General features: G+C 51.9%; 1 protein-coding gene across 2 annotated transcripts in view; it reads right to left on the bottom strand.

Annotated features, from left to right (window-relative positions):
- The window catches only part of MTOR (mechanistic target of rapamycin kinase), a 141,188-nt gene that overhangs the window by 31,025 nt on the left and 82,260 nt on the right, over positions 1 to 27,903 (bottom strand). For both annotated transcript variants that reach the window (XM_062190434.1, XM_062190433.1), the window contains exons 29-36: positions 20,271 to 20,346; positions 17,198 to 17,337; positions 10,266 to 10,366; positions 7,867 to 7,982; positions 6,765 to 6,842; positions 6,447 to 6,554; positions 3,333 to 3,458; positions 3,119 to 3,250 (exon numbers count right to left, since the gene is read on the bottom strand). In XM_062190434.1, the coding sequence (XP_062046418.1) occupies positions 3,119 to 3,250; positions 3,333 to 3,458; positions 6,447 to 6,554; positions 6,765 to 6,842; positions 7,867 to 7,982; positions 10,266 to 10,366; positions 17,198 to 17,337; positions 20,271 to 20,346 (877 nt within the window). The remainder of the gene's footprint in view (positions 1 to 3,118; positions 3,251 to 3,332; positions 3,459 to 6,446; positions 6,555 to 6,764; positions 6,843 to 7,866; positions 7,983 to 10,265; positions 10,367 to 17,197; positions 17,338 to 20,270; positions 20,347 to 27,903) is intronic.

Below are 27,903 nucleotides of genomic sequence, written 5' to 3' on the forward strand. Positions count from 1 at the left end.
CGAGAGCTTTTTCTGTTTGTTTTGTTTTTAGATAAAAACGTTATCAGTGATGATGGCCTAGAAGGAAATCAGACTCTCTGGCTTGGGGGACATGAGCAACCTCAGATGCTTTTCAGTATAAGGAGTTAATCAGCATCAAGATACAGGGTTTCAGCCAGAGCCAAGACGACACTGAGGAACAACCGATCTGGCAGCCAATCCACGCATGACGCCTGGGAAGACACACAGAGGCCCCCTCAGTCAATGAGACACCTGCCTTCCCAGAGTTCCAGGACGCACTGGCGGCTCTGACAAATGACTCACATTAGCATCGCACTCCTGGGAAATGATACATGTTCCTTCAGGTTTTCATCTGCGTTGGCCAGACTTGAGGTGGCTGACTTCTCAGTGCAACCTGCGTTCGTCAAGCAGGCAGGGATGCAACGAGGAACTCTGATGCCACGCCCTTGTCAGAGCCCAGGAGCCAGGTGTCACTGACAGTTTGGACCCAGGGTTTAAGCTCTCTTTGGTGGACTTCAGGGGCTGAATGAAAAAGAAACTCCCTAGGGGCCAGCGCTGTGGTGCAGTGGGTTAACGCCCTGGCCTGAAGCGCTGGCATCCCATATGGGTGCCGGTTTGAGACCCGGCTGCTCCTCTTCCGATCCAGCTCTCTGCTATGGCCTGGGAAAGTACAAGATGGCCCAGGTCCATGGGCCCCTGCACCCACGTGGGAGACCTGGAAGAAGCTCCTGGCTTTGGATCAGCAAAGCTCTGGCTGTTGTGGCCAACTGGGGAGTGAACCATCGGATGGAAGACCTTTCTCTCTCTCTCTGCCTCTCCTCTCTGTGTGTAACTCTGACTCTCAAATAAATAAATCTTAAAAAAAAAAAAAAAAAAAAAAAAAAAAAAAAAAAAAAAGAAACTCCCTAAAATAGGGAGGCCAGGTATTTGGATTTGAAGCCCAACACTAAGTTTATCCAGCATGGAAAAATCCAATATGAAATAGCATGAGGCAATTTATTTTCCAGGAATTGAAAGCACTGTATTTGAAAACTTCTTTTCTGTACTCCCAAAAATGAAGGGATAAAAAGCGATTCATTCGGGGCTGGCACCGTGGCTCACTTGGTTAATCCTCCACCTGCGGCGCCGGCATCCCATATGGACACTAGTTCTAGTCCCGGTTGCTCCTCTTCCAGTCCAGCTCTCTGCTATGGCCCAGGAAGGCAGTGGAGGATGGCCCAAGTGCTTGGGCCCCTGCACCTGCATGGGAGACCAGGAGGAGGCACCTGGCTCCTGGCTTCGGATCAGCGCAGCGCGCCGGCCGCAGCGGCCATTGGAGGGTGAACCAATGGAAGGAAGACCTTTCTCTCCGTCTCTCTCACACTGTCTGTAGCTGTGCCTATCAAATAAATAAGTAAAATATTTTTTTAAAAAAGTGATTCATTCGTTCACTCATCAAGGGCCAGTTACCCAAAGGAAGGACGTCTCAGTCCACCTGGGCACAGGCTGGGCACAGTTCTCAGTTCCTGACGGCCTAGGTCACCTGTAGGCAGGAACAAAATTCCTGGCTCAGTGAAATCTCATGGAAGAATGAGCCTATCTCCAGGCAGGGAGATGTGTCCCAGCATCCCACAGGCTCCTGCCGTCCCAGCATCCCACAGGCTCCTGCCATCCCAGCATCCCTCAGGCTCCTGCTGTCCCAGCATCCCACAGGCTCCTGTCATCTTGGTGGTGCACAGGTTCCTGTCGTCAGACGCCCTCCTGTAGCATGGGACTGCACCTTCTCGCGTGCTTTCATCTTTGTGGGCCAGGCAGAGTGCACTGTCCTTGTCTGAGTGATTGGCTCCTCAACACACCTAATGAGCAGTCAAGCTCCCGAACCGCAGAGCTGTGAAATGTCCAGCTCTGGGCTTCAAGTCCACATGCCTAACTTTAAATGAGTTTCTAAGTATTTAATCCCACCAGAACGTGGGCCAGTAAGAAAAGGCCGTACTCGGCAGAGAAGCTGGGCTGCTGTGAGATGTTGAGAGAAGTCACTCCTTGGCTGGGATACCACCAAAAAGCTTCCTTCTGCTTGCTGTGGCAAGATATTTGCAGTCTTGGAGACAATGCTAAGGAAGGAACCAGACCCTAACCAGATCCAGCACCTTCTGGTTTTCTCATCTGCCCAGAGAAGGTCAGGTTTGGAATGAGAAATGCTCTGGCCTGGGAACCTCAAGACACCAAAAAACCAAACAACACTAAACAAAAACACACACTTGGAGAAAGATACTTGGTCCTGAGCGATGAGGTCAACTCCAGTAAAGACCAGGCAGCTGCCGGGTGCAGGGTGGTCGACCCCACTCCGGGTGACATTCACAGTGACACAGTCAGGTTCCAGGTGCAGCCAGGGACCCTCCCAGCACACCTTCAGCACACACGAGCCTCTCTCTTATGAGAGCTCTGCACAGCCATGGCTGCAGTGGCTGGTGCCCCTTCCTTTCTCAACCTGGCATCCACTGTAGGGGCCACACCAGGGAGACCACTAGGAATTTCATCCTCCTTCAGGTAGCCAACGGAGGTGCTGATTTTGCCTACAGGGTCTACACCACCATCATCCAGGCAGGCTGTTTAAAAACCAAAAACCAAAACCAGCAATCACATCTACTTCTTAAGGGCCTGTCTATAAATAAAGAGAAATTCCACACTGGCCTCAGGATAATGTTTCCTCCTGGCTTCAGCATTACACCCTGTGTGGTGTTGCTTTTGAATCCACACTGATGATGGGAAAGGAGACTGGACGTCTGAAAAAACTAAACTGGTCTTGCGAAAGCTCTAGTCTGGGTTGTCACAAACACGCTCTTCTTGGACGGAACAGTCCATCTTTTTGTAGAGGCAGAAATTGTGCCTTCCCATGTCTGAGCAGGTTCTGGGTACCAACTCCCATAACTGTGATCACTCTCACTGGTCTGACCAATGGAACACACGCATCTCCTCAACTAGGGTCCCTGTGCAATCAGTCCTTTGTAACAGGAAGAGACCCCCCCCCCCCGACACCGAGGGTAGGTGGTCTGAATGCTGTCTTCGTGGCGGGCTTTCAGGAAGCTGTGAGAAACAGACCAGACCAGAGTTCTGGAGAAGGACACAGACACATACAGACCTTACGAGAGCTCTTCCACATGTTCTTCATGTAGGCATAGGTCACCTGAGGGTGAACTGTTGGCAGAGGGTGGTCAAGCTGGCGAGATGGATCGACTCCCAGAAGCAACACTAAGGTTTTATGGGCAAGCGCCTTGAAGACAAGAGAAGCCAGGTTATAAACAGCACCGCACCAGGAGCACCACCCACCCTTCCTCGATGGCAGGGGTTCTCACCAGCCGGCCGCTCTTGCCACACAGGCTTGCGTACTTGAGCCATGTTCTCATGTCCTCATGAGGGTTGACCACAAGGGATCGCACCATGAGGATTTTCTGCCAGTCCTCCACGATACGTTGGCAGCCCTGGCATGTTCAGAAATGACCATTAGACGCGTCCTCTGCTGTATCTTACTTCCCTCGAGCGTCAGAGAAATCCTCTCTAAAGCAAAGAGGAGCCTCCTGGTGCAACCTCCACTTTCTCATGTTAGGGTACAACCTGAGCAGCAGAGCACAGGGTCCGGAGCTTGAGCCCTGGCTCTGCCACTTCCTGTCTGTGCGACTTCCGGCAACGTGTAGAACCTCTTTGTGACTGACTTATAAAGTAGAATAAAAACGGAACCAACCCCACAGGGATTCAATGAATCTGTACTTCAGTTTCTTTTGTAGAGTATAAATAGGCATTTTTTTAACCTTTAGTACTCAGTCTCTCCAGTTGAAGATAACTATCACTGACAAAAAACTCAACATGTATCACTCAAAATTCAAAAAACTAAGTGTAAAAGAAGTTTAAACATTTCTAACTTTCAAATGATGTTAGAGTCGGGGCTGTGGTGTAGTGGGAAAGGCCGCCGCTTACAGTGCTGGTATCCCATATGGGTACCGTTTCGAGTCCCGGCTGCTCCACTTCCTATCCAGCTCTCTGCTGTGGCCTGGGAAAGGAGCAGAAGATGGCCCAAGTGTTTGGGCCCCTGCACCTGCGTGGGAGACCCGGAAGAAACTCCTGGCTCCTGGCTTTGGATCGGCACAGCTCCAGTCACTGTGGCCAGTTGGGGAGTGAACCAGCAGATGGAAGACCTCTCTCTCTCTCACTTTCTCTCCCTGCCCCTCTTCTGTGTAACTCTGACTTTCAAATAAATAAAAATAAATAAATCTTTAAAATAAAAAAAAACAAACAAATGATGTTGCCTAAGTTGGTAGCATTTGTGTTTCTGATGTTACTAAGCCTGCACCTGACTTCCAGACTCCCATGAACGGGCCATCTTCGATGCCTTTCCTCTTTGCTTCCATGTCCCGGACTAAAAACTACAGATAGGAGGGGAAGTGCTTTATTAGTTTACACATACGAATTCTTTGTAATTAAGAAAAGAAGCAAATAATCACTATTAAGGGGCTAAGCTAATTTTACATCAAATGACTGCAAAGAGTAAAGCAAACTTCTCCTCTTCCCTCCTCACTGGCAAGGAGTCAGGCTCAGGAGGGGAGATGGCTCCGGACATCTGTGCTTCATGGGCAAATTCCACGCAGCTGCCCTCCATGGAAATGAACTTAGCAATCCAGCCACACTGACAGGGTGCGGAGTGAGCCTGACCATAGGACTCAAGGTCAGAGGAGAGGCAGTACAGGCAAGGCTGACCTCCCCACCCACCCTGCGGGAGACTCTGGGTGGGGGTTTTAATTTAAATGACTTGACCACAAATGGCCGTTTTCCAGCCCAGGCAGTTCACTGAGTGTGTGGGCAAGGAGCCATCCACGAGAGCCAAGTTTCCACCACAATGTAGTGCTTTATTTGCAGGCCGTGGACGGTATTTTTCCGTCCCATGAAGTGTGACAACAATGACTTGGAAAGTTAGAAAAATAGAAAAAAGTACATTGAGAGACTATTTTAGAAAAATACAAAAAAGTGCATTGAGTGATTGTCTTGGTCACTTCCCATCAATGGCTAGTTTCTCCCACACGCTTGGTGTCTCAGTACAGGCAAACTCTGGAGGCGATGACGGTGTGCTGAACCCGACCCAGCAGAGTTGGACACGTGCCTCCCCTCCCCAGGACTCACTCAATCCCCCCCCCCCCCCAGTCTCTACTTGGATTAAGTCCCACTTGCCAGACTGTCAGAAGAGTCATCAAATCTCTGACTGATTGGAAAACTCTTCACCCGGCACAGCCACTCAAAAAACCCAGGGTGTGTTCAAGTCGAGTGGGAAATGCTCAATTTTGAAATTCTTTCTGGTGCCCAGTGGACAATTTTCCATCAAAACACTCAGCGGGCATTTCATCCTTACTAATAAAACATTAAAAGAACTGTATGTGCTCACTTCAGAGCCACAAGTGAGTGCCTTCAGAGACGGCCTCTGCCATCGCCCGCTCCTGTCCCGGGGAATGTGTCCTGAGCTCCCCAGGCAGGAGTGCAGCTTGGAGTCACAGCCTCACGGAAACCCTCAAGTGGTCTGGGAGAGAACTGGAATTAGACGTGGACGTGGCCAAGAGGAAATGGCTCATAAGTGCCGGGCCAACGGTGAGGGGCATGGAGATGAGTGGCTCTCACTCCCGCGGGGGCACTCCCGCCCGCCTGCTCACGGCAGGGGAGAACCGGCCACCCTTTCCAAGAACGCTTAAGACTGCTGACTTCCACGTCTGGAACTGACAGCTCCTTGTGCTGCAGCGACCAAAACCCTACAAGGAAAACACTGATGGAGGACTCGGAGAGGTTTCTCTTCAAAGGGAAACAGTGTCGGGAGACTGACCCTGACCCTGACCCAAGGCATGGCGGACGACGGGGTGGCGAAGGAGACCATCAGAACTGTTTAGAATAGCTGGATGTGGGGGTGGGGGCACGAGGAGTTTGGAGCAGTGGGTCTCCGCTTTGGCCGCACCTAGAATCATCCAGTGAGCCTAGAAGATGCTGATCCTGGGTCTCTCCTAGACGTTTTCAGGGGGAACGGCCCCAGCACTGGGCCTTTTTAAAAGCCCCAGTCCTCTTGTGCAGCGGGGTTGCAAGTCACTGGTTCTGAGGATAGTGACTCCCACTTGCCTGGTCAGAAGTGCTACTTATTAAAGAGATTTTCTTTCCTTTCCTCTTTTTCTCCCTGTCTCCCTTCCTCTTCTTTATTTCTTTCATTATAAAAATATAAAGATATTTTATTTTATCCTAGAGAAGAGAGAGGCTGGCCAATCAGCCGCTCTCCTGAGCTAGAGCTCAGCCCAGAGCCTGGGAGTTCAGTGTTTAGCCTTGTCTGCCAGTTTCACGCACCGTGTAGGAGGCAGTAAAAGCACGCTAAGAGCAGTGAGGGCACGGCCTCACCCAGGCCCTCGGCTGGGGTGGCCGGGTGCACCAGGGCTCTCGACCAGGCTCACCTGCAGTCGCTCCCACCAGATCTGACGGATGATCTCGCGCCGCTCAGGAACAAGTTTGTACTGGATAACCTCCTCCAGCTCAGAGAGCATGTGGCAAGAAACCATGGCCTGATGGAAGCAAATCACATTCCAGTCTAATTACTGCATGGACAACCCAAAAGGCAGGATTAATTTAATTAATAATTTCATTCCTTCTGCTGTTAGGGTCTCTGCTGACCTGAGAAAACAGGCGTATTTCCATCAGCCTGTGAGTCTGACTCTGGAAAAAAGGACTGAGAGAGGCCTGAACACCAGCCAGGCCCAGACCCCGACACTCACCCCGTACGCCCGGCTGTAGCTCTCTCCTGCCATCGCGGTGAGCTCTGCATCCAGCAGGTCCCTGGCCTTGTCGATACACTAGGAGAGAAACAAAGGAGGCCTGGGCCTCAGCTCTGGCCTGGGGAGCCTAAAGTTCTTGTAGGGCTTCCCAGGGAGCTGTAAGTGTTATCTGTCTGCCTTCAATTTCAGTGAGGAAGGGAAAAAGTCACCGAGGAGAGCAGCAAGCTTTTCCCAGATCTGAATGGCTAGCAAAGAGTACTTCCAGTTTCTCACTTACAGAGACACATGGCGTCGAAAGGCTTGAAACCTCTCTGAGGCAACGGCCACAACCTCGGGTGGCAGAGGGGAGGAGGGACGCGTGCTGTGGCCCTGCAGCTCGGGACACGCTTGGGGATCTACCTTCTTTTCACTGTGCTTGCCAGGCTTGTGTGGGAAAACACATGCACTGGCTCCCTTCTCCATGGAGAAGCACCTCTGAAATCCACAAGGATCCCCGAGCCCTGGGGTCTGCCGTGGACGACCCAGGTCTCAGTTCTCATGGCATAAATCAGGGTCCAGGGGATGCCATGGGATCGAGCTTGAGCCTTCTCTGTGCCATCAGTTAAAGACCCGTCCCGTGGAGCTCTTCGAACGTTTAAGGTTAACTGCCATGTCCCCACCCCTTCAGTGCACACATCATTTACCCGACGAGCACCTCCTCCGGGACAGTGTGCTGCCTGCCAGAGGGGATGTGACTCCACGTTCACTTCATTCTGCAAGTCAGCAGAGCACCTGGTCCCGTGGAGGGTAAGCAGCGTGTGCCACCCCGCACGGCCCAGAGACCCTTGTGACTCTTTTGCACGGTGGTGGTCACCGGCTCCCTGAACCGTCCCTTGCAAAGGCAGGGTGATGAAAAGGAAGCAGTGACGACCCAAGACGTGGTGAGTGTTGCTGGTGGGTACCATGTTCCACGGCTACTCTAATGAGCTCATGGAGTCTAATCAATACTGCTAGAGCTGACGGACAGCGGCCTACTGACACAAGCACCCGCACTAAGGAGTCCACGGGCTGGGCACAATTACCTGTCCTCCGCTGGGAAGTCTGGGGCCGTGTGGCTTTTTACCTGTTGGGCCAGCGAGAAGAGGTCCTGATGCAGCGCCAGCACAGCTCGGTAGAACGCCCCATCGTGCGTGTCCCGCGGGATCATGCAGGTGTACTCTTCCATGCTGTCCCACTGGCCTAGGCACACACACACAGAGGAAGCACCGGGGTGGTCAGCCGGCTGTGCTAGAGGCAGTGTCTCCCATAGGTCTTGCCAATGTAACCCTCATTTAGCTCAGGGTACAAGCAAACCCGGTGAATCTGAGCCTGAGGTACCCAAATCCAGTAAAGACACATGTGGGGTGGATGTAACAAAGTCCTGTCTGTCTTCCTAACTCAGGACTCCCTGCAGCTGCAGGGGCCACCATGAGCAATGCGGAGAGCACCCGAGTGCAAACACGCCGGCGGCTTGCACACGGCACCTCGGGAACCTGGAGGACTCACTCAGGTCCCTGGCGGTGAGACACTTTCCTCCCTGGCAGGGGAGCACCTCACGGTTCAGTGCTATGTGGGGAAATTGCATTTTCCTCTAAACAACTGGAAATGGCCATTCCACAGATAGGGGACAGGAACAAACAGCTTGCCTGTTTTACTGGCAGAATCTCTGCCTCAGGGGGGAAGAAATAAATATTTGAAGAGGTTCTGTTATAAGGGAAGATGGGCTGGGTCACAGCACAGTGGTCTCTGTCCCATGAGCCTGGGGAAATGGCTGCATCCAGGAAGAGGCATTTGCGCCCCCTGGTGGGCAGAGTGTGCATCACAGGCCAGGATTTCCACGACCGTCTGCAGAGGCACCAGGTTCATTAGCTACAAGCCGCAGGGCTGCCAATTTTACAAGGCCCTTTGCTGCCTTTCCCTTCAGACCTTCGGCTCATCCGTTCTCTATGCCTCTGGGCGAAAGCAAACAGCAAACGATGACTCCTCAGGAAGCAATTTGTTTTTGAAAAATGTTCCGGATCCAGCCCAGAGCTCATGAAAGGAAAGGAAATAACTGTTGTGACTCAGGAGGGATGGAACAGGCGGAAGGTTACGTAACCTTCCCGCGGCCTCCGTGGGCGAAGCTGTTCACCTGGGTCATCTCCGTCCCCGCTCCCCTCCCAGCACACACCGCTAATCCTCTGGGCTGGGCCTGACGTCAGAACGCCAGAACGCTACCCAGGCCTGCAGAGATTCAAAGTCTCTGCTTGAAAATCCCCTGGGAGCAGGAGTGAGGTAAGCGAGCAGCGGGCAGCAAGAAGAGACAAGACAGAAGGGTTCTAGCCGCTGAGACGGCACAGGGCGCGTGGGTCTCATGCTACCCTCTCCACGGATTCTAGCCGCTGAGACGGCACAGGGCGCATGGGTCTCATGCTACCCTCTCCACGGATTCTAACCGCTGAGACGGCACAGGGCGCGTGGGTCTCATGCTACCCTCTCCACGGATTCTAACCGCTGAGACGGCACAGGGCGCGTGGGTCTCATGCTACCCTCTCCACGTGGCCATCTAAGTTCCAGGGTGCACGTTCAGAAACTAAAGGAGATGGACCGTGGTCTCCTCAAGGACACGAACTCCAGCGACCACACTGGGTCAGGAGGCAGACTGAGTGTGCGACAGGAACCTGTCAGGGACTGCCTACCTCAAGGCTTCATTTATGGGAGGAAAAGAACCCAGTAGTTTGTTGAAGACAAATTAAAAGCAAACCCACTGTGGTGTATAAGAGATGGATCTGGACCTTTGTCGCTGTGTGTTGCACAGAACGCCTAAAGCCCTAGGAAAGCCCTGTGTGGTAAGGGCGCTCCTGAACCAGGAGGGCTGTGTTGACAGCCGCACGCCTGTGCCGGGAGGACAGGCCACCCCCTCCACGGGGACAGAGCTGTGCACACCTGTTTCCTTGTGTCCTTTGTAATAAACCAGAAAACAAAAATACAGCGCTCCCCTGAGGCGTGTGAGGTGTCCTAGCACGTTACAGAACCTGAGGCGGGGGTTGAGGGAAGGGATTGATAGCAGGTGAGTCAGAGGCACAAGTCAACCTTGGACTTGGCCTGGCGTCTGAACTAGCAGGCTTGTGGGACCTGGCCCTTGCCCTGTGGGGTCTCATGCTGTTTCCAGGTAGGCAGTGTCAGAAGTGAGTGACAGGACATGCTGTTGATGCCTGGTGCTTGGTGCGTGGGAAAACGCCCCGCGTCTGGTGTCAGCAGTGTCCTGTGTGTTTCCCTCACCCACTACGTCTCCATTTTGATGCCTGCTCACTGCTTTCCTCGGCCTCTCCACAAAGTTTCCATTTTCATCCACATCTAACAAGTCAGTGGAAATCAGGAGGTGGGAAGCACAGGGTGGACACAGACGGCTTTTCCGCGTGTGTAGACCTGACGTTGCCCTGCAGGTGCCGGCCCCAGCCTCCCTCCCCGACCCTGACTGCGGTGCCTGGGCGGGAGCCTTACCTAGGCCCCACGCAGCTGCAGCAGCCATCCGGGCCATCTTGGCTTGGGTTTCATCATTCACCAAGGTCCACTTTTCACAGCACTGCTGGTGGAGCTGCCCCCTGGAGGAACACAAGTGTTATCCGGTTAACTGAAACCATCATTGTAACCTGCCAGGCTTCCTCTCCAGCCTCTGGAGTCAGCTGGGCACACGGGGGAGCTGGCGCTAGGGGCCCGCCCTCACACTGGGAGCCTTTAGTAGAGAACACATTCTAGTGGTCTTACAATAAAAAAAAAAGCAGGGGCTGGTGCTGTGGTGTAGCAGGTAACGCCACCGCCTGCAATGCCGGCATCCCATGTGGGCGCTGGTTTGAGTCCTGGCCACTCCACTTCCAATCCAGCTCTCAGCTATGGCCTGGGAAAGCAGTAGAAGATGGCCTGAATCCTTGGGCCCCTGCACCTGCGTGGGAGACCCAGAGGAGGCTCCTGGCTCCGGATTGGCACAGCTCCAGCTGTTGCAGTCAGCTGGGGAATGAACCAGCGGGTGGAAGACTCTCTCTGCCTCTCCTCTCTCTGTGTAACTCTGACTTTCAAATAAATGAATAAATCTTACAAAATAATAATAAAAAAGCAATTGGGCTACTTGTGGCTTCTGTGGCTTGGTGCTTGTAGTCTGTCTCAGAGTGAGTGTATCATGAATAAGGACTGCATCTAACTTTATGTGATGTGAAAAGCCGTGAACATCTGGCCCCTTCATAAATATTAAATAGCTTCTCTCCTACGCCAATGAGCCCTGGGCTCCTTCCTGCTGGCAAGTCTACAGAGAAAGCAATCTGAGGAGACACATCTGGACTTCCACTTGGGGCTGCAACTATAGTATGAGAAGTGGCTCTGAAAGTACAGACGGTTTCAAGCTAACGGGAAGTCACGCTGTACAGGAACAAGGCCCTACAGGGGTCGTGCCCACAGACATGTAGGTGCATGTGGGTGGGGCTCTGAGCTGTAAGCTGGGAGTGGTGCCTTGGAGACCCCAGGACACAGACAGCAGAGCAGGGAGCTCCTACCACTGGCCGAAACTGCTACCCTCCCACGTTCCACTTCTCAATGAATGGAAACAAAATAAAAAGCACAGAAGAAGTTCTTTTTCTAAGCATCTTTTTGTTGGGGTCCTGCCTGGAGGTAGGAGAGAAAGCTCCGTGATATCCAACTGGCCCTCCTAACCCTACAATCCAGACACTTCCAGCTGGGGAGCACAGGCAAGGCAGGGCCACCCGCTTCTGTGCCACAGCTCTCGGGGTTTAGCTGCCCCTTGCAGGGGCAGGTCGGAGCAAGCTCAGCGATTACAGTGCATGACCCGTACCCGAGGGGCAGAGCAGGGAGCAGGGAGCAGCCCTCAGAGCCTGCAGAACGCCCCGAGTCCGAGCTCTCAAGGGCAGGAGAAGGGGCGGCCAAATCAAACAAAACCACCAGACTCTTGGGAACAGCTGGGCTGGGTGCTCCGACCCCCTCTTGAGGACTGGCAAAGGCCACCCCCGGGCCTGCCTCTCCCACCCACTGCAGCAAAAGGCTTACTTAGAAACGTTGTGATCTCCTCCCAAGGATCTGCTCTGAAACAGCAGAGGCTGTCAGGAGCAGCGTGAGCAGGGGTCCACCGGCTACAGGTGTGGCTACGTGTGCTGTGGGCCTGGGGAGCAGATGAGTGTGGGGAGGGGGAGGGTCTCGGCTCCCTGGTAACTCAGACCACGCCTGACATCACCTCTGGCCTCTTCAGGATGTGCACTCAAAGCAAAAAGAAGTGCAAAAATTGCACCCTAGACAGAACTGACTGAATAAACCATACCAGAAAACTGCATACCATCTGCTTTTCTCTTCTTTCAAAACCCTTAGTCCTCCCCTGCATTCCTAAGTCCCTGGGTCAGCAGCCCTGGCCACTTGCACTTTGCAGGTAATTATAAAACTGGACAGAACCCAAGAGACTGCAGGGATATGGGACTGAGCAGGGCAGCGTTGGGGGCCTGTGTCACTCTGCTCTGGGAGGACCTCAAGCAAGCCGTCTCTACTTCCACGAGTGCATCTCAAGTCTCCTCCAGTGCTCGAAGCTGCCCCTTCCAACCTAGCCAGAGAGCGGTTTTCTTACTCTCTCTGCCTCTCAAAAAACAAACAGAAACAGCTGGAAGGGGACAGGACCACGAAAGGTTTCAAGGAAAAAGAAATGGTGGGAGAATTTCAAATAGCAGAAAAAGGAGAAGAGGAAGACAATTCAGGGAACCAAGGGAATGCAGGCAGGGTTTGCAGAGGACTGAACAGCTTGGCCAGAGCTGATTATGAGACAGTTCACTGAGAAGTGAACTGAAGAAGCCGACTGCAGCCAGGCTGGGAGAGTTACATATAAATCCAAAGACAACAGGCAGACATGACAGCACTGTAGCAACTAACTGGAGTTGATTTTTTTTTTTTTGTGGGACATGGACTTTTTATTTTTAAAGATGCATTTATTTATCTGAAGAGAAGGGGGGAGAGAGAGAGAGAGAGAGAGAGAGAGAGAGAATTTTCCATCTGCTAGTTCACTCTCCAAACAGCCACAGGTTCTGCCCAGGTTGAAGCCAGGAGTTAGGAGTTCTATATGGGTCTCCTACGTGGGTGGAGAGGCCCAAGCACTTGGGCCATTGTCCTCTGCTGCTTTCCCAGGCCATTAGCAGGGAGCTGGATGGAAAGTGGAGCAGCCGAGCCTGGATGGTCATATGGGATGCTGGCATTGCAGGCAGTGTCTTAGCTCGTTGTGCCACAGCACCAGCCCTGGATCTCAATGTTAAGAACACTAATATCTTATTTTATCTTTCGCTTAACAAGATCTGGATGGCTGTATGATACCCAATTTGAAAGAACACACAGTTTTATGATAAAATGTGGCTATGTCTTGTTAACATACTTTTCTTTTGCTTTTGATCAGTGCTGTCCTGAAGAACTTTCTATGATGATGGAAATGTTCTCTGTATACTGTCCAACACAGCAACCCCTACCCCATGCTGCTAACGTGCACCTAATACATGGCCAGTGCAACTGAGGAACTGAATTTTTAGTTTAGAAACAGCCATTTGTGGCAAGTGGCTTCCTCGCTGGACAGCATTCTCAGATACTTGGCGGACGTAGAAACATCAGCTTAGTTGCACACATGAAGCAGACTGAATTGGATATGCTTCCCCAATTTACTGAGGTGAGTGAATATGCAATGTTAATTCATACGAGTAACTTTCAAATGATCAAATGAGACAGCTAAGCCAGTTTCAAAGACTTTATATAGATATATCTATATCTATATGTGAGCCAAAGCCTAAGGCTGAGTTCGATGACATTAGATTTTTAAACAATACCTTCCATCATCTTCTATCTTGGGAATGTAGCAAATACTAGGAAGTGAAAGTAGCAATCAGTTTACCAAAAGGCCATCTGTAACCAGGTGCAGAAAGCAGAACGTGGCAAAGATCAATCTTTCAGAAGCCTTCTTCTGATACTGTCCAGTAGTACTCTTGAAATTTGTTAATATATAAAGCTTCTTTTTTTTAAAATTTATTTTTTATTTATTTGAAAGACAGTTACAGAGAGAGAGAGAGAGAGAGAGAGAGAGAGAGAGAGAGATCTTCCATCCACTGATTTACTCCCCAAATGGCTGCAATGGCTGGGGCTGAGGGCCAGGCTGGAAGCCTGAGCCTTGAGCTTCTTCTTGGATGCAGGGGCCTAAGTACTAGGGCTATCATTCACTGCTTTCCCAGGCACGTTAGCAGGGAGCTGGACTGTAAGTGAAGCAGGCAGGTCTTGAACTGGCACTCATAAGGGATGTCGGAATCAAAGGCAGAAGCTTAACCTGTCTTAACCAGCCTTAACCTGGGCTACAACACTGGGCCCAATATATAAATTTTTTAAAAAGATTTATTTATTTATTTCAAAATCTGAGCTACACAGAGAGAGAAGGAGAGGCAAAGAGAGAGAGAGAGAGAGAGAGGTCTTCCATCTGCTGGTTCACTCCTCAATTGGCCACAAGAGACGGAGCTGTGCTGATCCGAAGCCAGGAGCCAGAAGCCTCTTCCAGGTCTCCCACGCGGATATAGGGGCCCAAGGACTTGGGCCATCCTCCACTGCTTTCCCAGGCCACAGCAGAGAGCTGGATTGGAAGTGGAGCAGCTGGGACATGAACCAACGCCTATATGGGGTGCTGGCATTATAAAATTTCTAAACAAAAATTTGCCTATATTAAATAGACTAGGTTTATCAAGATGGTGGACTATCATGTGGCTATTAAAAACGGGGCAATGGCCGGCATTGTGGCACAACAGATTAAGCCTCTGCCTGCAATGCCAGATCCCATATCAAACCACTGGTTTGAGTCCCAGCTGCTCCGTTTGCAGTCCAGCTCCCTTCTAATATATCTGGGAAGACAGTGGAAAATGGTCCAAGTACATGGACCCCCACCACCCACGTGGGAGACCCAGATAGAGTTCTGGGCTCCTGGCTTTAGCCTGGCACATCCGAATCTGTTGCAGCCATTTGGGCAGTGATCCGGCAAATGGGAGCTCTCTCTCTCTAACTCTGCCTTTCAAGTAAATAAGTCTTAAAAATAAATAATAATAAGGAGGCAGCAGCTCTATGGGTGACGACAATGGAGCAGCAGCCTGGTCTTGTGATGTGAACAAACAAGGCACAAAACGGCATGAACAACCCATCATCATCAATACACATGCTGGCCACAGGAGCTTAGGGCGCATCACCCCCACAACAGCACCTTGCAAACTGGATGTTTTGAGAAGGCAGCAGCAAGGTCATTCTGTGCTTCCCCTCCCCTTCTCCCCGAAGCAGGAAACAACACCTAGGAAAGGTACTCTGTTCTTCCCTTGAGGCGGGCCCAAGACCCTCGTGTCACAGGAGCCCGCCCTGGACCTGGAGCACACAGGGCCCCGGGGAAGAACCAGCACACTGGCCTTGCCGGCTCTCCCATCAGCACGGGGTCCCGGCGTCTTTGCCCTACCCCACTTCTCCATGGCTGCGTGTTCTTTACTGAGCCACCACGAGAAAGCATTTCTTCCCCTTGGGTCCTCATTTCCTTAAGAAGGCTCTCATACCATGTAAAACTTTTAATAAATGCATTTTAGGCTTTTCTCTTACTGATCCATCTTTTGTTACTGAGGCCACAGGCATGAACCCAAGCCAGGCAGAGGAAAAGATGCTTTTCTTCCCCTGTGCCCCCCAGGTTACCCCTGGAAGTCTTCACAAGGGCCTGGTCCCGGAGCCTGGGAGTCTGGATGACGTGGGGGACGGGGGAGGACTTGGACTTTACAGCTCCATCGCTGCACCGTCCTGTGGCATTTCCTACCATGCACCCATTACCTTTTCAGAAAATGGGAAACAAATGTGGGGAATTTTTTTCTTTAACTAGCCTCTGGGGACAGAGGCGCCACACGCACACCAGCCACACGGGCAGCCTGCAGGACTGGCTTCAGGGACCTCAGGCTCGGTGTGGCCCCGAGGAGCCCTGGGAGCTCCAGCTGTACACCCTAAGGATGTCCAGATATCCTCAGTGCAGCCCCCTCAGCTGCTCTGGAGACAGTCGCCTCTCTCGAGCCCACACTGTCCTCCCTCTTCACCACCATCCTGCCTCCCTGGTCTGATCTGGTCTGGTCTGGCTGGCACATTTCTGGCTACCCTTCAATCTACTCACTCATTTGCTCTTGAAGGATTCTCTTCATAATGCAGACCCGACCAGGACACCTCTCCAAATACCTTTAGTGGCTCCCAGCGGCCTTGAGTGGAAGTCTGAACTTCAAACAAGGTCTGCAAGCCCCTGCCTGTCCTGTTGCCCCCTGGTTACCTCTTTCCAAACCACACCAGGCCCTTCAGCCAAGAGGAACACACCATGCTCCTCACTATATAGTCCCAGTTACATTCCACTTCCATCTGGAAGCCTTCCAAGCCTAGATTAGCGAGCTTCCTATCAGCCACAGCCCGGGGCGTCTCCTTCATTACTGTTGAGGGCTCTGCTGCAACAGCCTGCTGACTGCCTCGTAAGGGCAGGGGCTGTGTCTGTCTCTTCACTGCCGTGTCTCTGGGGCCTGGTCCAGACGTCAGTAACAAAGAAGCCCACAGTTACTGATCACTGAGTGCACAGGGGACGCACAGCAGCAGGCTCAAGAGAGACTGGGATAATCCACTCTAGGGAGGTAACGCAGGGTTGTGTCCGGCTCATTTAAAACCACCTAACAATGGTGGAACAGCGTTTTGCTCCAAATACTTTTTAAATATTGCACTTGATACTGGAAACAGAATGGAGATCATCTATCTTCAGCATTGCCTGATACTCTCCAACCCCAAACCACGCCCAGCGTTGTCAGTGGACTTACCACTGCCCCCTGGGTATCTACCCCCCTCCTCCCATACCTACTTCCTAATTCCCAGCCCCTCCTTCAAGAAGCACCGCGTAGCCACTCTACTCTCTCCTGCAGGCTCCCAAAGCCGTCCACACCTACCACTGTCAATGACCCCCGGCTCTGAGCACTACTGGTGTGTGTGCTTATCCCAACGGCCTCACAGTAAGGACTGTTCTGGGCTCTGTGTCCCTGCAGTCTGGCCTGGCGCTGAGCACACAGACAGCATTTAACAAGGTGAAGCACCTCAAGAGCGCACTCACTGTCCCCTTTTCCTAAAAGCGTGGCAAGAGCTGAGACAGGGCAGCAGGACACAAATGTGAGACTTTCACGTCAGCCAAGGTCGAGGAAGCAGGTGGAAGGAGTGGGTGCAGGCCCACGCTATCCTGTCCTATGGCACTGAGTTTAAAAAAAAAAAAATCGTTATTTAGCAGCTAAGACGGCAGAGAGATAAAAACACCGGAGTGATAGAGGATTTCTGGGGAAACATCCAGCAAACCCGAGAGTGTGAAGCGGGGACTCTGTCCGCGGGAAGCTCACCATTCCCCCAGGGCCTCCAGACAGCGCATGCGGCCCAGCATCAGCTCAGGGTCATCCTTGTTGGTGTCCATTTTCTTGTCATAGGCCACGAGGGCGTCCTCCCACTCATGCAGCTTCTCATACCACGTGGCCTGGATCTCCTGCCCGGGGGGAGAGAAAGGACCGCCGTGAGGCACAGAGAACGAGGGGCGCTTTCTAAATCCACATGCGCCTTCCTAAGGCGCCGTGCTGTATGCAGTCCTGCACCTGTCACAGGAGGTGGCCTGGATGGGAAGGAAGCTGGGCCTGTCTGAGGAACGTAGCTGCCGAAACTGAAGGCGGCGCGCTGGCTCCCTGGCACACTGCCGCAGGACCCTGAAACTGAAGGCGGCGCGCTGGCTCCCTGGCACACTGCCGCAGGACCCTGAAACTGAAGGCAGCGCGCTGGCTCCCTGGCACACTGCCGCAGGACCCTGGAACTGAAGGCGGCGCGCTGGCTCCCTGGCACACTGCCGCAGGACCCTGGGGCAGGGAGCAGATGTGGCTGCGCTCCTCCCCCACCTCCTCCTGCCCAGGCCCAGGCGTCACCGCCACGCGGCAGGGATGGCGGCTGCTTTTCTGCTGGGGCAGGTGTAGGAACCAAAACCTCTGCAACCTTGCTGGAGGAAAACAACTCACTCTTAAAAAGCTCTTGAGCCTCTGTTTCTTAAGGCATTTTTAAATTTGCAGGAAAGAAGAATTTACAATATAACACCAGCACTTAAGATTGGAAACCCTTCCCACCCTTCTTCTACAGTCTCCTGTCCAATGTTCCTCTCACAGTGCTTGGCAGCTTTACCTGCGTCAGGGGCCAAAGCAGGGATTCCATTGCCCTGGGCAGCTGGAGGCTGGGGTGCCACGCTGAGACTGAGTGTTGTCCACGTGAGTCAGAGGACCTGCAGTCTCGAAGTTACAGACCACGGCTCTTAAATTACTGGGAGGCTGTTTTATGTGCTGTCTGCCCTCCACCTGCCCTGCACCTCAGCTTGACTTCTGGGCTTCTTCTTCATCAGTTCAGTAAATGACTGTTTCCCTAGCAGGCCAGGGGACAGCTCTCCAGGGATTTCTTTAACAATACGATTCCACAGTGGAATGTGTGTGATACAATGCAGGGCCCACAGTAATGTCTCCCGTTGCCCTCCTAATCTTTCTAAATAAAACTGATGTTGCTCTAGCACACACACGAACAGCGACTCTGCTGAGCCGCCTCAAAAAGACCCTTCTTCTTCTGGAACCTGTCGGGGGGGCAATCACATTCTAGAGTCAGCTCGCACCTCCTGCCCCCGTCTCACTTCCGGAGAGCCGTGCCCTCTGCTGCCCCGGCATGGAGTGTGCTGCTGTGGCAGCCCTACCCCAACCCCTCATGCCAGTGGACTTTGTCAACACAGCCAGTCTTATCTGGTCCCCTGGAAGGGACACTCTCTGAGCTTCATCCTCCAAGGCTGTTCAGAATAATGCCTCTCTATGACGCCGAAACATGAACGCAAGCTAAGGGAAGAGACCGCAGAGGCAGTGGAACATCACAATCTCTTGGATGAGAAAGCAGCAGTGGTAAATGTCCCACTCGGGACTTCTGGACCAGTGGAAAAGAAAGCAGCGAGTGACTAACGTGTCTGTGTGAACATGCAGAGAGCAGGGGGCAGCCCGTGGAGCAGGTCACGCAAAGGTCAGGGTGTTCTGAATTGCAATAGATTGCAGAACCTATAAGGTTTAGGCAATGAATCACACAAAATTCTAATGAGATTGCTGTTACATAAATTGTGCTGAGAACGCGCAGGCTCTGCCAAGACAAAAGCAAACGATTGTCAAGCTTAATATGATTCAGCTACCTAAATATAACAGAAAATCCACTCTGGGCTTAGCAATAACCCTGCAGCTAATGGCCACCTTCAGGGCCTGAAGATGGAGGAACCTTCATTTGAGGTTGGCGCTCTGAGCACAAACCATCTGCTGGCAGGTCACCTGAATGCCAGATGTCACGGCGTCCTTGCTGCGATCAGCACTTGCTGGGCACTATGCTCTGGGTGGACGCACAGGCCCTGCTGGCCCATTGTCTTCCCTCTGCAAACAGGGACTGTGGCAAAGGTGGGTGAGACGAGACCCCTGTTGTCATCCTCTGGACAGATGCTATCTTGGTCTGGTTACAGATAATATGCGCTAGAGATGGCAAAAGACCCCCTTGAAAGTTTCAGTCCAATTTGCTAGTGCTTGTTTGTGAGGCAAAGGGAAAGACAAACAAAACCTGGGGGCGGTCCCCGATTCCTTCATGCCCACACCCAGGCTCTCGATTAAGGCTGTGCGGAGCGAGCGACCTCCACGCCGAATCAAAGGCTCCTCATCAGACAGAAGCGCTCGGAGCTTCCCGGCCTTCCAGGAAGTCAGTGCTAAGTTGACTGAGTCGATGCGTTACATATTCTGATCACCAAATAGAATAAAACATTTTCATATTGGCAGGGCAAAACGACAGCAGAGAAGCGGCTATGTGAGCAGTAAAGAAACAGAAAACCCCTCAATACCAGTGCCAATGCCAGTCTAGTTTTTCTGTAGCATGGTCATGTTCTCCTGAGTCTGCACTGAGTGCTAACTGTGGGCCGCCGCAATGAGCGCTGGCACAGACGACACGGAGGTGACTCTGATCAGGCCAGACGCCTGGGCCCTCAGACTGCCTGGGTTCAAGTCTTGGTTTTGACATTCACTCTGTGGGCTCAGACAGGTGCTTAACCTGCTGGGCTGAGTCTCCTCCTCTGTACAATGGGCTAACAACAGAACCTACTTCACAGTGTTGTGGTGAAGACCGAATTCAATGATGTACGTACGGCACGTAGCAAAGGGCTTGGCACTTGGTCTGAGCTTGGCAACTCAGTGACGGCTGCTGATTAGATTCTACTCTTAGGGCCTGCGGGCAAATGGAATCCTGAGAGCCACTGTCGGTTCCTTTCCTTAAGACACAAGGTAAGTCAGTAACAGACTGTTATAAACTGGGGGGCAACAGAAGAGGAAGGTCATGGCTGAGTGCCTCCCTAACCAGGCCGCTACCAAGGGACGGGGCACTTACCAGCTCTCCGAAGTGTTTCATGGCATACTCCAACACCCCGGCAGCTGCCTCGGGCTGCTGAAGCTTATTGTTAATGCTGAGGAAACAAAAGGAAGAGGTGATTAATTCAACACTTCTGAGGGTGCAAGTGTCAGGTCACCTGTGGGCAGACGGACCACCAAGCACGCGGGGACAATCCTGTGCAGGTGCGAAGAGAACGGCACTTACTCTCCTTTACCACCCAGGAAGCTCAGCTCCAGTGACGATCCCTTACCCTTCGTGGGGGGAGAGACAGACTGGGTTCCTCCCAGATACTGCCAGGCAGGCAGCACCTGTTCATTTCTTAAAACTAGAAATCCTGGGTCCACGACTGTCCCCGCTGCAGTGCACAGCCACGAGCTCCCTCTCATTTCGTAACCCTTATCTCTTCTCACAAGTTGCCTTCAGGAATAGGAGTGACCAAAATTAATCTAAATCACTGGACTCCATGAGTACCAGAGACGGCACTGAGGCCGGCTCAGGGGGACTGGCCGTGCAGCCCTGTGGACTGCTCCCCCGGAAGAACCCCGCTTTCCCCCCGCCATACAACAGGCTGAGAAGGGACCACACTCAAGTTACTTGGGCTGGCCTCTGGAGTGGAAATGCCTGTCACCAGTGACACCTGCTTTGCTGATGCCAGCTCCAAGCAGCACGTGGCCCACGGGGCCAGAGGAACTTTAACCATATGCAAGCGGGCGGGCAGTGCCGTTGGTGTGGTATATGGGGGCAGCTGGCCAGTGCTACCCAAAGGCCTAGTGCCAGCATCAGTCAACCAGAGATACCACAAGGAGGCCCTGTGAGCAGGAGAGCCGCAGGGCTCAGACCCTTGTCCCAGCAGGGACTTGTGCAACTACACCCAACACCAAACACAAGTCCGAGTTACGGAAGGGAGGGGAAGAAGGAGGGGGAAGCGGGCTTGAGAAAGTCACATGGGACATCCACAATCACACCTGTTTATTGGTAGGGGCAAAATGTGACACACCAACTTGGAAACGTGGGCAGGCTTAACGAGCAAGGATTCCGTTTACTGTGCTGAGTGCAAACTGCCTACCTGACTGGAATTACCTTTCAGGGGCGGCTGGGAAATTCCAGGATTTGGGTTCAATGTGGTAATATGGCAAGAGATCGCTGTTATAAATATTATTTTTAAAAATCCAAATTCCACATTTCTTCCAATAAAACAGAGTGAGAACTGCCCAGAAATCTGATGAAGCTGAAGTTAACATTTGTGAAAGTAATAATCTAATGGCTCATGTTTACAAAGCACATTTCAAGTAATCTTTCCAACGTATCACTCTTTGACCTCACACATACCTAGCAGGAAGGGAAAGGTGCTGTCAGCCCTGTTCTAGACTGGGGAAACCAAGGCCCAGGAAGAGTGATGATGGCCCCCAGCCCAGTCTACACAGACAGGGATGGCCTCCACGTTTCTCTGTTAAGGCGAGGTGGGGGTGGTTTGATTAATTCACCTGCTGTAACTTTACCCTCAGAAGCATACCTTAATGGAATAGGAGAGGCGAGACAGTTAGATGGGAGGCGATTGGTACATGTGGGATTTACCGTGGGAGAGGCTTTGTCACGGGAGGAAGTTCTCTGGCTGGCTTGCCACAATCCAGCCTGGCAGGAGGGCCCCACCTGGAGACCAGCAGGTGCTGGCGCCGTGCTCTCAGGCTTCCCAGCCCCCTGAACTCCTGGTCCTTATAAATTACCCGCTCCAGGCACAAGCACAGAAAGTTGTGCGGAGAACAAGCCGACACATGGGAGCAGCTGGAGAATGCAAAGAGCAGACCAGAAAACGCCTGAGTTGCCAGGAGTGGGGCGCTAAGGGGGGTCAGACGGGGGTCTGGGAGAAGACAAGGTGACCAGGGACAGTCGGGAATTCCTTAGAGGTTAGCAAGCGGTTGTGACCAGAATGCTGATAGGAACGTGGACGGTAAAGCCACCTGTGAGGTCTCAGCTGGAACAGAGATATGGGAATCCACAGTGAAGGCCATCTTTGCTATAAACTTGGCTGGACTGTGTCCATGCCCGAAGGCTTTATGGAATGCAGAAGGTAAGAACAAACAATCAGGGGGCATAGCCGCTCAAGCATCCACCTGCGGAGCCAGCATCCCATATGGACGCCGGTTCGAGTCCCACCTGTTCCACTTCCAATCCAGCTTCCCCCTGATGGCCTGGGAAAGCAGTCAGTAGAAGATGGTCCAAGTCACTGGGCCCTTGCACCTGTGTGGGAGACCCGGAGGAAGCTCCTGGCTTCAGATTGGCCCAGCTCTGGCCATTGTAGACATTCGGGGAGTGAACCTGCAGATAGAAGACCCGTCTCTTCCTCTCTCTGTAACTCTGCCTCTCAAGTAAATAGGTAAAATTTTTTTTTTAAAGGACAAAGAATTAGGACATGTGGTAGAAGAGAAATCTATACAACAAAGTGTTCAGGCTGCTGCATGGCTACTTTTAGACACTTACATTAAGGGGGGAAATGACCCAAAGACAGAATTCATAGTCAAAAGGAAAGCAAAGCAAGAAGGTTTGGAAAACACAGCCCTGTCCTGAGTTAGAGAATGAAAGAACATTCTCTGGAGACGGCACCAAGGGTGTGACTGAGCTGGAGAGAGATCATCAAGACGCTGGGAATGGTCCTGATGGCATTTCAGAGAGCCCCACGGCTGCCCTGCACCACAGGCCTAGGTGGAAGGGTCTGGGCGACGGTCCAGGGCTCCTCCACAAGCTCACTGCCCAGGGCTGCCCCGGACTCTGCTCCTGCAGTCCCTGAGCGGCACTGCTCGGCCACTCCAGCTGTGGTTCAAGTGGCCCCGCGTTGAGCTTGCCACTGCAGAGGACACGAGTCACAGACCCTGGTGGTGTCTATGTGATGCCGTAGGCACATGGATGCACCAGTCATGGAGGCACTGGGGCCTCCACCTACATCTCAAAGGGCGCCTTGGACAACCTGGGGCTCAGGCAGAGACTTACTGCAGGGGCAGACCCACCACAGAGAGCCCCCAATAAGACAGTGACAAATAGAAATCTGGGGTTGGGGCTGCCCCAGGCAGAGCTACAGACACAGACTTCAACCTGTGAAAACTGCAGCATAGGCAGAGCCCAGGAAAGCCACAGGAGTAGAGCTGTGGGAGGCCCTGGGGGCCCAACTCCTGCACCTGTGTCCAGGAAGTAGGGGAGGGAGAGTATTTTGTTTTTATTAAACAGAAATTTTTTTTTTAAAAAAAGAGATTTATTTATCTGAAAGGCAGAGCTACAGAGAGCGTGGGAGAGACACAGAGATCTGCATCTGCTGGTTTATTCCCTAAATGGCCGCTACGACTGGAGCTGGGCTGATCCAAGCCAGAAGCCATTTCCTAGTCTCCCACGTGGGTGCAGGGGCCCAAGGACTTGGACCATCTCTGCTGCTTTCCCAGGCACATCAGCAGGGAGCTGGATTAGAAGTGGAGAAGCCAGGGCTCAAACTGGTACCCGTGTGGGACACTGGCACAGCAGGTATTGGCTTTACCTGCTATGCCACAGTGCCAGCCTCGGGAGACTATTTTCAAAGCCTAGAGATTTAACGTGGTTTTCTTTGTTAAATTTGTTTGTGCATGTGTGTTTTAATTTGAGAAAGAAAGAAAGAGCACTTTCATCTGCTGGTTCACTCACGAAATGCCTGCAATGGCCAGGAGGCTGAGGCCAGGAGCTGGGACCTCAGTCCAGGTTTCTCATGTGGGTGGCAGGGGCCAATTGCTGAGCCCTCACTGTTTGCTCCCTAGGATCTCCATCAGCAGGAAGCTGGAGCCATGGGATGAACCCAGGTACTCCAGAGTGGGGTACAGTACAGTGGGGTCCGGCATCTAAACTGTTAGAACCAATGCCTGGCCCTCTCTTGGGCTTTGACTTCTCTGGGACTTGTTACTACTTTCTTTCTGTCATATGTTCTCTCTCCTGGAATGTCTATCTTATGTGTTTTGGAAGTAGATAATGTATTTGATTTTACATGTTCACCGTTGGACTGATTTGCCTCAGGCATGTGCTGAGCCTCGTGCAGGCAAGACTCTGGACTTGAGGCTTCTGAGTTGGTGCTGACATCACATAAAACTTTAGGGCTGGGGCTGGCGCTGTGGTGTAGTGGGTAAAGCCACCACCTGCAGTGCCGGCATCCATATGGGGGCCGGTTCAAGTCCTGGCTGCTCCACTACTTCTTTTTTTTTTTTTTTAATACATATATATATTTTTGGACAGGCAGAGTGAACAGTGAGAGAGAGAGAGACAGAGAGAAAGGTCTTCCTTTTTCCGTTGGTTCACCCCCAAATGGCTGCTGCAGCCGGCGCACTGCGCTGATCCAAAGCCAGGAGCCAGGTGCTTCTCCTGGTCTCCCATGTGGGTGCAGGGCCCAGGGACTTGGGCCATCCTCCACTGCATTCCCGGGCCACAGCAGAGAGCTGGACTGGAAGAGGGGCAACCGGGACAGAATCCGGCGCCCCGACCAGGACTAGAACCCAGGGTGCCAGTGCCACAGGCGGAGAATTAGCCTAGTGAGCCATGGCGCCGGCCCTGGCTGCTCTACTTCTGATCCAGCTCTCTGCTATGGCTTGGGAAAGCAGTCAGTAGAAGATGGCCCAAGTCCTTGGGCCCCTGCACCCGCGTGGGAGACCCAGAGAAAGCTCTTGGCTCCTGGCTGGGCACTGGTGCAACTCCAGCTGTTGCAGCCAACTGGGGAGTGAACCAGCAGATGGAAGACCTCTCTCTCTCTCTACCTCTTCTCCTTTCTCTATATAACTCTGAGTTTCAAATAAACAAATATTTAAAAAACAAAAATACTTTAGGGCTACTAGGATAAAGTGAGTGCATTTTGGATGTGGAAAAAATACAATCTGGGTGCCGGGGCAGAATGCTAAGGGTTTGAATGCATCCTCTAAAACAGCTTTGCGTCTGCAGTCAGAAGACCTCGGTCTACATTTCTGGAAGTCTAACTCTGACACTGAAGAACAGAGTGGCCATAAACAAGCCACTGTTCTTTAATTTTAAATTGTTCTTCCATAAAATGTAGCTACTACCACCTCCTTTACAGGGTTCCTCATGGAATTAAATCAAACACTAGAAATGAAATTGCTCAGTGGGTCCTCCATGTGTTTTTTCCAAGGACAAAATTTGCTAGAAATACAACTGCAAGCAGTTGTCTACAGGAAAACACATGCTTATGGTTGAGACGTAAGCGAGCCCCAGGAAGGCATCAGCCCAAGTTCCAAACTCTTCCTGACAGGGCTATCTGAGCGCCCAGTGCCCAGGTTCTGTCCCCCTCCTCTGTTCACAGCAGCACACAAGCGACCTCATGGACTCTCCTGGGCTCTGGGACTTCCTGCACTGGCCCCAAGCAAAACATGAACCACAGCGTTTTCCATACGTTAGTCTGCTGCTGGATTCAGAAACACTTTTACTCACAGTGAAACCACAGCATTACAGTTTCCCTTCAGACGCCCTAAATGAGTTCCTCTAAAGGGACCAGCTACTCCCACCGGTTCACTGGGAAGCAGGTCTTAATATCTACTGGTCTTGTATATCAGGTGCTGGACAGTGGCATAACCTGCTCTATTAATCAATATTACTAGAGGGGCCGGCGCTGTGGTGTAGTGGGTAAAGCCACCACCTGCAGTGTTGGCATCCCATACAGGTGCCGGTTCAAGTCCCAGCTGTTTCACTTCCAATCCAGCTCTCTGCTGTGCCCTGGGAAAGCAGTGGAAGATGGCCCAAGACACTAGGCTCCTGCACCCGCATGGGAGACCTGGAAGAAGCTTCTGGCTCCTGGCTTCGGATTCACGCAGCTCCAGCTGTTGTGGCCAATTGGGGAGTGAACCAGCGGATGGAAGACCTCTCTCTCTCTCTCTCTCTCTCTCTCTGCCTCTCCTTCTTTCTCTGTGTAACTCTTTCAAATAAAATAAATCTTTAAAAAAATCGACATTACTAGGTATAGATTTCTGATCTTATAGTTCCTTGAGCCCAAATAAAGATTTTAAAAGTATAAGAAAACAGGAAAAGAGGCCAGCGCTTTGGCGCAGTGGGTTAACACCCTGGCCTGAAGTACCAGCATCCCATATGGGCGCCAGTTCGAGACTGGCTGCTCCACTTCTGAACCAGCTCTCTACTATGGCCTGGGAAAGCAGTGGAAGATGGCCCAAGTCCTTGGGCCCCTGCACCCACGTGGGAGACTCAGAGGAAGCTCCTGGTTCCTGGCTTTGGATCGGCGCAGCTCCAGCCATTGCGGCCAATTGCGGAGTGAACCATCGGATGGAAGACCTCTCTCTCTCTCTGCCTCTCCTCTCTCTGTGTAACTCTTTCAAATAAATAAATAAATCTTAAAAAAAAAAAAAACAGGAAAAAAGAAAGCCAACATACAGTCTATATGTTAAAGCGCATACATCCTATGCTATGTATTACACTCAGTAGACTGCTGGGATAGCCAAGGTTCTCTGAATCAGAAGAACCTAACTAAGAAACAGACAATCTCGGAGGTCTAGTAATTATCTTCCAATCTTGTGTTCTGGAACATATTCTATTTTTAAGAAGAAATTATAAACATTACTAAAGCTTGATCTACTTTGGGGCCCAAATGACACAAAGACAAAAACAAATACAAGCTTCTTCCTAATCTAATCCTCCCCTTCTTATGCACTAGAGCTTTCTAATAAGCCAATCAAAACTTTCTAGTGGTTAGGGACCTCAAAGGAGAACTACAAAGGCGACCTCAACACTGCTATGCTTTGATATAGCCCCTGTAGGGACAGACCAGCAGTTCTGCCGATTAACAAAGAAAACGCACCACACAGCCCCAACTCTTGGAAGAGGAAGTCTGGGGACTGGAGGTGCACTGCAGCACACCAAGCCACTGCTTGTGACACTGACGGCCCATAGCAAAGTGCTGACTCGTGTCCTGGCTGCTCCATTTCTGACTCAGCTTCCAGTTAATGCAAATAGGAAGACAGCAGAAGATGCTCAAATGGCCGGGCCCTGCCACTCATGTAGGAGACCAGAATGAAGCTTCTGGCTCCTGGCTTCAGCCCGTCCCAGACCCAGTGGCTATGGCCATTTGAGGAGTGAATGAACAGATGGATTTTTTTCCCTAACGTTCTGCCTTTCAAATATATAAATAAGTAAATCTTAAGCAACAAACACAGAAGGGTCCAAATGAGTCTCCTGCGTAAAACCTCCCACTAGAATGTGTGTGGGGCAGGCAGGCTGCATGGGAAGGGAAGGCATCCCCTAGTTGGGTCCTACAGGGACTACTGCACCTACCATGCAACCTAAGGATGCCTTGAGACTCATGACAAGCTCTTGTCCAGCAGCAAGGACAATCACAGAAACGCGACAACTGTAACTCACAGGACTAGAACTCACCCGTGAAAAATGAGTGAGTTCAGTCCGAGAAATGAGTCGAGGTCTCTGACCTGAGGATCTTGAGAAGGCATTTATGGGCCGGCGCCGCAGCTCACTAGGCTAATCCTCCGCCTACGGCACTGGCACCCCGGGTTCTAGTCCTGGTTGGGGTGTCAGTTCTGTCCCGGTTGCTTCTGGCTTCGGATCGGCATAGTTCTGGCCATAGCGGCCATTTGAGGGGTGAACCAACAGAAGGAAG

Source organism: Lepus europaeus, chromosome 5 (assembly GCF_033115175.1).
Source record: "Lepus europaeus isolate LE1 chromosome 5, mLepTim1.pri, whole genome shotgun sequence".
NCBI lineage: Eukaryota > Metazoa > Chordata > Mammalia > Lagomorpha > Leporidae > Lepus > Lepus europaeus.